Raw genomic sequence first — 12,257 nt, 5'->3', positions numbered from 1 at the left:
TTGTTCTAGCTGCCTGCTGGGTTAAACCACAACACAGACCTATCTGCACTTTATTTTAACCTGCTTTTGAGACCTAGTAGCATACTCTGTTTTGAAATTCAGGCAGGTCTAATCATAAAGGACTAAATCTAAAGCTGAAATGAACAAGTTAAATGTCTCATGCCTTTCCAACTACTCAGCTAAGAAACACATTACTTCCTTATTTCAATAAGATGTTCCTGAAGTTTGGATGGAGAGAACAAACACTATGTGACAGACACGAAACATTAATGACTGATAAGTAAATACTAGAGCACAGAAATAAAACTGGAGGATGAACCCAATTTAAGATTCAGACAAGATAGTCCAGACAACTATTCTTAGCAAAGGAGGGTACTTTGGCTCTGTCCTGATATTCTATTACTAAGCTGTCTGACATTTAACATCAGTTCTGGACAGTAAAAAATAACTATTTTGTCAGCAATATTTATCAGGCTGAAGTCCTGATCAAGTTTGAGCGTGTCAGACCACTTGTGCCCTGTTGTTCACCAGTAAAATGTAGCAAAGATGACTATAGTTTAAGAGGCAGAAAACAACTGCGTTGTTTTGGGTGTGGCTTGGCCTAATCTCCTTGGGATCACACAGAGTAATCCATTATAAAATACATCCTTGTACATCTAGGAAATAAATGTGTAGGATAAAATTGTACTCTATCAAATGACATTGACTTTCCTATTCCCTTCTACTTTCATGCTACAAATGCCCATTTAAAAAAAAAATCTCAAACTGGAGGGAAGAATCTTCTTTATTTAGGTCAATGACAAACACACGATAGGAATCTAAAGTGACAATTGACTGGAAAAGAAAAACAGTAGTGTAGAGGGGTGACGTGAAGTCTCTGATGCTTTCACTATCTGCATTTAAAAATGGAAAACAGTGTTAGTCATTATTATTTTCTCATGCTCCAAAGCACAGCAGGCACTTCATGAAAAGATCACGTTTTCCTACACAACCAGAAATGTATACACTAAATAGCGAACCGCATCAAAAGAAGTACAGGAAGCATGATGAACAGATATTCATAAATACTTTCTATTTCTTACTTTGCGCATGTACATTTGACTCTTATTTTCCATAATTGAGCAAATTCACAGAAAGAACATCAAGATGACACACAAGAAGAGGCAGAAGACTGGGTTTATTGAGCATTAAGATGAGAAGTGTGAAGGGCGACTGGTTGCTGTCTGTAAGTACCAACCAGTACGGTTACTGAGACAGACTCTTGGCAGTGAACAGCAAGAGGACAAGAGGCAAGTGCCAACATAGGAAACTCCATTTAGGCACAAGGGAACATTTTTTCACCACGAGGATGGTCAAGCCCTGGAACAGGGGTACAGAGAGGTTCGGAAACCTCCTCCCTGGAGGTATTCAAACTTGTCTGGAGACAGCCCTGAGCAACCTGCTCTTGTGAGATGTGCACTGAGCAGGGATTTATAGCAGGTGAGTTCCAGTGGCCCCTTCCAACATAAATTATTCTGTAAATTATTCTAGGCTTTAGGGAAAAAAAAAAAAAATCTTACTACACTGAACTACTGTAGTTTTGACCTGACCCCTATTTAGTATTTAGTTAAGCTCATTTTTAACCCTTTTGCTGTATGTGCCCTGTTCATCATCTTCTAATATCACCTCTCTCATCTTTTACCAACCTGGGCTGACTTCACACCTTCAGTCTTGCTTGAGACACTGTTCTGTATGTTGAGCTATAAGCCCACAATCAATATCACTCAGGTCTCTTTCACTGAGAATTACGTGAGAATATTCCTTCTGTGATGACATTAGCTTTATGCTCCATAAAACACATACTCTGCACTCCTCCAGTATTTGCAGAATGGGACTACAGCTTCAGCTAGTTTATTACTTGTTCTAGTATCCTGCTCTCTGTGCATCACATGTATGAGAGAATTTGTGTAACGTGTAAGATAATGGCAGGAGCAACAACTGTCCAGTCTACTCTTCTGCATATCAGTCATCCATGTGCTGACAACTCCAAATCACACATCTTTTAGCTTCAAACATTCCCATTTTTCTGCAATATATTTCAAATACTACAGACTTCTCAAGCTGCTGACACTCAATGTCTGTATCATCTGTGTTAATTAGGAAGTCCTCCTAAGGGTCACTCAGTGTGAACGGAGACAGACACGTGATCCCTTTACTTATAGGTTACCCATTGAAAGTATTACCTGTGAGAATTGTAAACAGAAGAAGTTTCTGGTAACTCTTGTGAGCTTTTCCACTTATTTTCTTTCTAAATGTCTAACCATTGCCTCTCTCAGACCTGCTAACAATTTGTGTGGATCTGCTACAGATATATATGCATAAAATGTGTAAGTGGCAAACGCTATGCCTATCCTTTCAGCACATCAGTTAGTGCTCACACAACAGTACCAGTACAAAAAAATAGAGTAGTTGTGGGGGTATTTTGTAATCCTTTTCAAGGGGGAGAAGGCTAACAGTTTTTCATGAATACTTTTACATGTTTTACAGTAGAGTTCACAGGGACCAAATATTTCAAAAAAGAAAACTGTTTTTAATACTATTCTATTGCTGCACAAAATCCTTAAGGACTCAACTTTGTCCTAAAATCTGCACTACATATTTCCAAAATCTAGAATAAATTGTGTGTTACAAGATGGCACTAAACGCTTAAAGAGAGACTGTCAGCTTAGGTTAACTTTTATAAATAAAATAAAAATTTCAGATTCTAATAAAACATCTTTAAATATCACACACTTTCTTTTTTTCTTGAACTATCTTTCAAGAAAATTTAATAATAATTTTCTGCCCCCTTGCTGATATTTATAGGAATTTTCTATATAGAGAACAAAGTAAAATTAACAACATGCTGCTTTGCTTGCACACAATGAACAAATTGAAAGAGATAATTTTGACTTTTAACTTGGTTAATTTATAATAATCTTAAGTGATACTAATTAACTACAGTAGTTATATTTCAAACATCCTCTAGCGTACTTCATTACTCTGTGAACTGCTTTCCTGAAATTACGGACACATTTTTCATTATAATGATGCCCAGAGCAAGGTTTTGCAAATTTTTCTGCAACAGAACAACTATTTCCCCAGGGTACCCAAAAGCAGATTTTGCAGAATGCAGTTTTAATGATGGCAATGAAAATACTGAAGATTTATAGCAGTATAAACAACAGCAGAATTTGTCTGAAATGTCCTTCCATGATATCACAATTGATAAAAAGAGTGAACAGAGAAAAGAATTTATTACCTGCAGTGGCTCCCATACTTGCTTCAAACTAAACACTTTTTTTTAAAATCCAGTATCTTCATCATTAAATGTTTATGTCTGAGTATTATTATACTTTGTAACTGTCCAGTTCACAATGTCAAAACAATGCAAAAAGATGAAAACACCTGTGCTTTCACACAAACCTGGAGATTTAAAACAGTCCATCCCCTAAAAATTTCAGATGCTCCTGACATTTTTTTTTCTGTATTCCACATCCCTAAAAACACAACTAGTGCTAATGTAGATTAAATTTCATCTTCTAGTGGTTAGAAAGAACAGCACCACATACAAGGTTTGTTTACAGACTGATGCCACTGTAATACAGGGCTCATTAGAGGGTATACTTTTCTTATTTCATAACTTGTTATGATGATTTACTCCCCTCCTCAGTTTCCATAATCTTCCACTTCCCACAGCTGGTGATCAGTGCCTGACATTTGTCACTATGTCTCCACTCCAAGCACTCAAGACAGCGCTGAGGGAGAACACCTACTACCCACATTAGGCACTGGAGATACTCAGATTAGCACAAGTAGGAAATAAATTGCTGCCTAAATCAAGGTCCTAGACCTGTCATGCAGCCAATGGAGAGAAGTGGGCACCTTCACAGAACAATGAAAAGAACATTTTGGTTGCTTAGAGTGCATCATGAAGAAGACATAAATAGCCCCACATAAAAGTCTAAGGTTTAATTTTTGACATTTCTTTCAGGTTTCAGTCCACAAACTAAAGACTCTAACAAGATACCCAGTCTCCGTGTATATGATAGCAATGGTAGTGATAATAAACACCTATGCAAGACACAGAATGTTTATTGTACAGGGATTTTCCATTTGTTCCCTGCTCCTGTAGCTTGCATGTTCTTCAAAAGCTCACATTAAAACACCACTGTCGTAGTGCTCTTGGACTGGGTTTTTTGGAGGGGGTTTTTTTGAGAGAAAAGAAAATATTTTATAATCATATGGCAATTATGTATCTCTCTATACAAAATGCTGCATGAAGATTAGCCTCTTGTTAGCTCCCAGGTGGCTTATATTTGCCAGTGAAATACCAACTTTCTTTGGCATCTAATGGCCAGTGAGTTTCATGTCCTGTTCTACTTCACAGGCCTGCTCTCTTCTTTCTCTCATTAAGTCCAAATGTCCCCATAAAAACTTGATCATTAAATGTATAATTTGAGAGCTCTGATCAGCACTGATTTCCTTTAAAACTTTCAACATCATTCTGGCTTTGGGGCTGACCCACACAAGTTGTTCTAGTCTCCTGAGAGTGGCTAAGTGAACACTAACTTCTACAAGAAAAATAGGGGGAATTGTCACAGAATCACAGAGCGGTAGGGGTTGGAAGATCATCTAGTCCAACACCCCTGCTAAAGCAGGATCACCTACAGCAGGTTGCACAGGATCGCATCCAGGCAGGTTTTGAATTATCTCCAGACAAGAAGACTCCACAACCTCTCTGGGCAGCCTGTTCCAGTGCTCAGTCACCCTCAGAGGAAAGAGGGTTTTTCTCATCTTGAGATGGAACTTCCTGTGTTCCAGTTTGTGCCCATTGCCCCTTGTCCTGTCACTCTGGGCACCGTTGAGAAGAGTCTGGCCCCATTCTCTTGACACCTGCCCTTCAGATATTTATAAGCATCGATGAGATACCCTCTCAGTCTTCTCTTCTCCAGGCTAAACAGACCCAGCTCTCTCAGCCTTTCCTCACACAAGAGATGCTCCAGTCCCCTAGTGGTCTTTGTAGCCCTCCGCTGGACTCTCTCCAGTAGTTCCCTGTCTTTCTTGAACTGGGGAGCCCAGAACTGGACACAATATTGCAGACGTGGCCTTAGCAGGGCAGAGTAGAGGGGAAGGATAACCTCCCTCGACCTGCTGGCCACGCTCTTCTTAATGCACCCCAGGATACCATTGGCCTTTTTTGGCCACGAGGGCACACTGCTGGCTCATGCAGACCTTGTTGTCCACCAGGACTCGCAGGTCCTTCTCCGCAGTGCTGCTTCCCAGCAGGTCAACCCCTAACCTGTACCGGTGCCTGGGGTGGTTCTTCCCTAGGTGCAGGACCCTACGTTTGCCCGTATCGAATTTCATATGGTTCCTCTTTGCCCAGTTCTCTAGTCTGTCAAGACCTCGCTGATGGGTGAGGCGTGGACAGGAGAAGGGGACGACAGGGTGGGAGAGCCGGTGCCTTGTGCTCAGCAGGCCAAATCCCACACGCGGGGCAGCTGCTAGTGGTGGTGTGCCCTCAGGTCAGCGGTGGGGCTGATGCTGGTGATGGTCTGAAGTAGGGGCCTGGGCAGTAGTGGGGCAGGCCGCCTTCCGCAAGGTTGTGGGCGTCTCTTCCCATGTGGGGAAGGCAGGACAGCTGATGGGGATGTCCCTTGGCATCTGGGGAAGGCAGCAGCTCGATGGAAGCCAGGCCCTCTCCTCTCTTCCCCCTTGGGGCTCAGTGCAGGAGAGATGGCACCTCTTCAGGAGGGGCGGGGGTGGGGGGGGCATGGGAAAAGAAGGGCCCACACAACCCTTGGCAGTCAACAAAAGAACCGTTTCTTGGTGGGAGATGTTGCAGGTGAGCCTGCGGGATATCCGTAGAGTTTGTCTTCAGTTAAACAGGACTTTCCCCTTGTGAACCCGTGTTGGCTATGACCAATGACTGCATTGTCTCTCAAGTGTTTGTCAGTAACTCCTGGAATGGCCTCTGTAATTTTACCTGGCACTGGAACGCGACCGATAATTTGGCAACAAGAAATTCCTAGGGTTCCATGCCGTTGTGGTGATGATTTTAGTCCATTTCAAACACTGGTATCAAGTTATTGCTGTTACAGCCTCAAAAGCCCGGAATGTAAGGCACCGCCAAAGCACCAAGGTGGGCACGGAAAGTTTCCAGAAAGAGCCTCCTACTCCAAGACAGAGGCCGGGAGGGGACACAGGAGTGCAGAGGCAGTGCCAAGTAAGAGAGGACAAAAGGGGTTTTAATCTTTTGTTGTTGTTTATTGTCCAGCCATGAAGGTGCGGAGACTGAGCCGCCGGTAGGGATGCGCCCGGGCGCTCCTGTGACGCTGTTGGCATGGTCTGACGCAAAGGAGCCTGGATGGTTGGGGTACTGCCAGGTGACCCCTGAGGCAGGTGGACCCACTGCCATGCATGATTGTTATTGAGGTGGATCCACCTCCATGGGCTCCACGCTGTTGTCTGGTGGATTAACAGCTGTCAGCCCCACGCCGTGCTGTGGTGGATCCACCTCCATGGGCTCCACCTTGCCTTTTGGTGGGTTGTCACGCCCGGTCCCCAAAATATGCCTGAGCAGGTAGGCATGCCAGCGCTCCAGGCTGCCGCCCTGCGTGGCGGCAGCCGCGCGCTGGCTGACGCGAGTGGCACGAGCGCGGGCGATGGCTCTCCTGGCATGAGCAGTGATGTTCCTCCTCCGCTGCTGCGCCATCTTCAGGCTCCTGGGAGGCACCTTCCTGTGTGGCAGTTGCGGGAACTGTCTCTGTCCTGTCCCGCGCAGAGGTGGGCAGCCACCCGCCTCGCTGCCCCGGCTGCTCCCTGGCAGGCAGGCCCGCTTGGTCTGGGTGGCGTTCTGCGGTGGGCAGCCACCCGCCTCGCTGCCCCGGCTGCTCCCTGGCAGGCAGGCCTGCTTTCGCTTGACAGCGTTCCGTGGTGGGCAGGCACCCGCCTCACTGCTCCGGCTGCTCCCTGGCTGGCAGACCCGCTTGGTCCGGATGGTTTTCCGCGGTGGGCAGCCACCTGCCTTGCTGCTCCGGCTGGTCCCTGGCTGGCAGACCCGCTCTGGCTGGACGGTGTTCTGTGGTGGGCAGCTGCCCGCCTCGCTGCTCCGGGTGCTGCCTGGCAGGCAGACACGCTTGGGCCCGGTGGCGTTCTCTGCTGGGCCTACAGCCATGTGCTGCATGCCCTCGATCAGAGAAGCGAGGTCCGTTGTGCTTGTGGCAGGAGGTGCGATTTGGTTGTTCCTCCTCCTCCTCCTCCGCTGCCTCCGCTTCCTCCTCCTGGGAGGTGCATTGCTCCCCTGAGGTTGCGGGAAGCGGCTCTGCGGCGTCCCACTGCGAGGTGGGCAGCCATCCGCCTCGCCGCTCTGGCTCCTCTTCCTTCCAAGCATGCTTGGCGTCTGAGGGCCTCGAAGCTCGGCACACTGTGGGCCAGCTGCAGGGGCCCCCCTTTTATAGGCCCCGAGCAGCAGGCTGCCATTGTGATGTCGATTGTGAGCGTGGCTGATGCGTGCGGCCAAATATGGCAGTTTTGGGCGTGGGGGCCCCGTGGCCTGAAAGATGCCCAAATGTGAGTGAAGGAGGAGGGTCGTGAGGGCTGAGGGCCCCTTTCCAGGGGCTGGCTCCCACCTGCCATCGTGCTTGCCCCAGAGAAAGGCTGCCCCTTGGGCACAGGGACCGCCCTCCACCTCCCCTCGTGAGCCCTGGGCTCCAGCCCCCTCCTCATCTTGTGCCCGGGTTCCCCTCGACAAGATGGTGGCAACAACATTCCAGGAAGGTCGGAGGTCCTCAGTGACCCCCACCGACCCGGCGCCCTGCAAGTGGCACAGCCCCCCCGCGCTCAACAGTGGCTGGGAGGGGCCAAAGCATCCGGACGTCCCGCCGGTGGCATGAGAAAGGGAGGCCCAGCCGGGCTGCGCAAGGTCTGCCAGCACCCCATAAAGCAGCTGTGGATTGCCAAGTGTGGTGTGAGCCCTTCTTTCCTTTGCCGCCGCCCGGCCCTGCCCCTGGAGCGTGGAGAGGTGCCATCATCTCTTCTGCATAGAACCCCAGGCAGAGGGGAGGAGAGGGCCTGGCTTCCATCGAGCTGCCGTGCCAGCGCAACGCGAGGAGCCTGCCGGAGGCTGCCGAGGGAGGTCCTTGGGACCTGTAGGTGGGGGTGGGTTCAGTCCGAGGTGCACCCTTGCTCTGTTCACTAGTATGAAGGACAAAGCTGCTCACCACTTTTGCCTACCCATTCCGAGAAAAAGCTCTCCCGGAGCCTTCCGGCAGGCTTCCAGGAAGAAGCTCTTGCCCTTCTCAGACATCTGCCAGAAGGCCAGTTGGAGGCACACGACGGACTAGGTGACATCTGGGAACACCCAGCACAGCTTCACCAAGGACAAGTTGTGCTGGCACCAACGTGAGCCTTGCTCTGAGGAGGTGGCTCTCCTAGTGGGACAAGGGGAGAGCAGGGCCTACCATTTACTCTGACTTTAGCAAGGCCCGTGACACAGGCTCCCACGGTCTCCCAATTCACAGATTCAGAGAGCGGTAGGGGTTGGAAGGGACCTCTGGAGATCATCTAGTCCAAACGCCCTGCTGGAGCAGCATCGCTTAGAGCTTGTTGCATGGGATTGCGTCCAGGCGGGTTTGGAATATCTCGAGAGAAAGAGACTCTGCAACTTCTCTGGGCAGGCTGTTCCAGTGCTCGGTCACCCTCAGAGGAAGGAAGTTTTTCCTCATGTTGAGATGGAACTTCCTGTGTTCCAGTTTGTGCCCATTGCCCCCTGTCCTGTCACTCTGGGCACCACTGAAAAGAGTCTGGCCCCTTCCTCTGGACGCCCACTCTTTAGGTGTTTGTAGGGGTTGATGAGATTCCCCTCCCAGTCTTCTCTTCTCCAGACTAAACAGACCCAGCTCTCTCAGCCTTTCCTCATACGAGAGATGCTCCAGTCCCCTAGTGGTCTTTGTAGCCCTCCGCTGGACTCTCTCCAGTAGTTCCCTGTCTTTCTTGAAGCGGGGAGCCCGGAACTGGACACAATATTGCAGACGTGGCCTTAGCAGGGCAGAGTAGAGGGGGAGGATAACCTCCCTCGACCTGCTGGCCACACTCTTCTTAATACATCCCAGGATACCATTGGCCTTCTTGGCCACGAGGGCACACTGCTGGCTCATGGATAACTTGTTGTCCACAAGGACTCCCAGGTCCATCTCTGCAGAGACACTACACGCTGTTATACACATCCTCCTCAGCCATCAAAATACACTAATAGACAAACAGTCAAAATAGACTAATATATCAGACCAAGAAGAGTAGTGTTACAGGAATGCAGACTACTGCAAACCCCAAATGTAAAATAAGCACAGGCCTTGATTTATCAACAGGTATCTACATCTCCTCCTAATCTGGTGTTATCACTTTCTACAGTTTCTTGACCACTGCTGTCCACACCATTGTTTGCTACAGTTTCATCACAGTATTGAATATATTTTTAAAACTCTTCCAAATTCTTTCTTAAAGAAGTAAATTTCCCTCTTTCAAAACAGTTCTTACAGAGAGGATGAGGAAAAGGAAAAGCTTCCACAGTGAAGAACATTGATTGGAAAGGCAGTTTTGAAATAAATTTACCTTTGATTGTACCCAGTGACAAGGAGAATTTCTCTCTTCCCATGGAAAAAAAAACCAATACACTTTTATACAGAAAAGCCTTCCTAAATACCAGCAGATGCTTTGCTGTCTACACAATCACAATGTATTTGTGAAGGCAGGATCTCTGAATGTGATGAATCATTCATCTTCTGAGCTTCCTTCTCAGCATGATTCCAGACAGACATACTGTCAGGATGTTTTGTTTGCCAGTAGCACCTACTTCCACTGCACCAAACCCCCTCTGTATTATGAGATGTGACAGAACCTAAGACTAGCCCAGTGGCACTACATGGAAGAGACGGATCCATACACCTGCAGAAGGTGACCCATGGGGAAAACAGTGACACAACAGCTGCTAAATCCTTCCTGCCCCAGCAGAGAGGGTCCTTCATACATGGCTCTCAGAACTCTCTGGTACGACAGCTGACTAAAATGCAGAGAGAAGCATGGCAGAGAAAGCACGTCAACTCAGAAATGGAGACACTGATATTAGCAAGTTACTACTGGGAATGGAGGGCTCCAGAAAGTGGGAGGTAATCAAAGCCTTACCTTCCTTGTACTGTGCTCTTCTGCTCTACCCCACTGGGTAAAATGACTGTGAAGTCCACCGATCTGTTTATCATGTTCTCCTTCATGCTCACAAGGTTCTGATCAGAAATTACAGCTGTCTCTGCAGGTGACTTGTGCTCACTGTGAGTTCTACTTGCTGCAGAAGCTTGATTTGGTGGAGGAGGAGCACGAGCTTTCATTCTTCTCCTTAAGAAGCAGAGGCAAGAAGAAAATTAATAATTTCTCACAAGCAAAGTATAAACATATTAATAAGAAAATATATTCTTTCAGCCATAACCTCAGATTGTTTTAAAAAGTTCCTCTAAAGCAAGCAATTTTTCTTTATCATGAAACTTTTCAATGGATTTACATTTTATTTTTACCTCCTCTCTAAAAATACACTAATTTTTTTCATGATGCACTCACTCCTACTGTTTGCCCTCCATGCCCCAGGGGATAAATCGGTTCCATAATTAGGATATGAAATAATCATTATTCTGTCAAATATGAAACATGGTCCTTTGAAGAAAGAAACAGAAACACGGGGTCCAGTCCAGACCTGATTCAAGAAAGAGTTGTATTTATGTAAATGAATGCCTCCTCCAAGTCAGAATGGCAGGAGCGGAGGCAGGGTGAGGTTTCATTCAGCTATATTTGGGTCCCATGGTATTACGCTACTTGAAATATTGTCTCTTCCTCTGCTCTGAGTAAGTAGTATTAAATTTGGCTCATCATACTTCATAGGGAAGCACCATGAAAAGGTCAATCATGAATGATACCACTTCTTGCCATGCAACACTAAGACTCTAGCTCTTTGAAAGCATCCTGAAGAGAACTCGTTCTTCAGGAGCAGGCTATGTGCCATAGGTGACATACAGAAAAGCTGCATCAACTTGCACCAAACAAGCAGAGTACTTTATAGAGATATAAACCCATCACAAACTCAACATTTACTTCATGGGCAGGCTGCCTGACAGATAAGCAACATATGTGCACTGTTAAACTTCTGAATAGCTGGCCTCATAGCAAGCACATGTCTAAGAGGATTAATTCTGATGATTAATATCCCAGTGACCTCTTCCGACTAGATTTATGCCTAGTTTAAGTAAGATTTTAGTGTAACAGATGGAAAAAGCAGTAAAATATTTAGTGAGAAATTATTACCCAGGCTTACTGCCTGCATTTTTTAATCTGCCTGGTTTTAGGGTGCAGGAAGAGAAGAGATTATGATTCTGCACATCATCTCCACCCTGTGAACAACATAAACAGAGGTCCAGAAGAGTACAGAAAAACCACTCTAACCCTTAAAAGCTGCAAAGCTTCTTGGTTGAATCAGCCAAGGAAGGGCAATATTGTGTTTAGGGGAAAAAAAAAAATTAAAACCTGAACAGGATTAATACCAAAACAAACTCCTTCAGTTAGAGAAAACGTGTATTCTCACAGACAAAAAGACTAAACACAGTTTGGATTACCAATGTAAACTCCTGGCACAGAAAAAAGTGAGAGCTACATCACATCACATCACAAAAACAAAAAAAAAAAGAATTCAGAAACAATTCAAATCCTCTACACGTTTTAATCAGTATTTGCATTTGACCAACAATTTCTATGACATGTCTCAACTTGTAAAAAATCACTACACTGCCCTGAAAATGCACATTTCAGTGAGACCTCAGCAGGACACTGCAAAACTAGCGCTGATGCAGGTACTTCCTTTCATTTCCCGTGCACCTAATAAAGCGCATTCCCTACAAATATGCAGGGAGAGCTACAGCCATATTTATTAGCATATGGCAATTTCTCTTCCATGGGAAATTTTCCCTGAACATTCACTTTTTACCCTATGAGTCATGCAGTCATCAGTCACTAACTTGCAGCTCCTACCCTCCTCCCCATGCAGATGATGATAAAAAGTTCAAGGCTTTATTGTTTGTCAAACTGCCTTGACTTTTTATATGTCCGTGAACCAAACTCTCAATTTATTTACTTGTCTATGAAAGAAAAGAAAAAAAAAGAAATTTGGATTCATCTTCTGCGCAGACCCCTTTACGTTT

General features: G+C 46.1%; 1 protein-coding gene across 14 annotated transcripts in view; it reads right to left on the bottom strand.

The window, feature by feature from the left end:
* Positions 1–12,257, bottom strand: part of COBL (cordon-bleu WH2 repeat protein) — a 168,689-nt gene that overhangs the window by 113,572 nt on the left and 42,860 nt on the right. For all 14 annotated transcript variants that reach the window (XM_075744739.1, XM_075744733.1, XM_075744727.1 and 11 more), the window contains one exon: positions 10,204–10,410. In XM_075744739.1, the coding sequence (XP_075600854.1) occupies positions 10,204–10,403 (200 nt within the window). In that variant the 5' untranslated portion in view covers positions 10,404–10,410. The remainder of the gene's footprint in view (positions 1–10,203; positions 10,411–12,257) is intronic.

Source organism: Balearica regulorum, chromosome 2 (assembly GCF_011004875.1).
Source record: "Balearica regulorum gibbericeps isolate bBalReg1 chromosome 2, bBalReg1.pri, whole genome shotgun sequence".
Classification (NCBI taxonomy): Eukaryota; Metazoa; Chordata; class Aves; order Gruiformes; family Gruidae; genus Balearica; species Balearica regulorum.
This window is presented reverse-complemented; position numbering and strand designations above follow the sequence as displayed.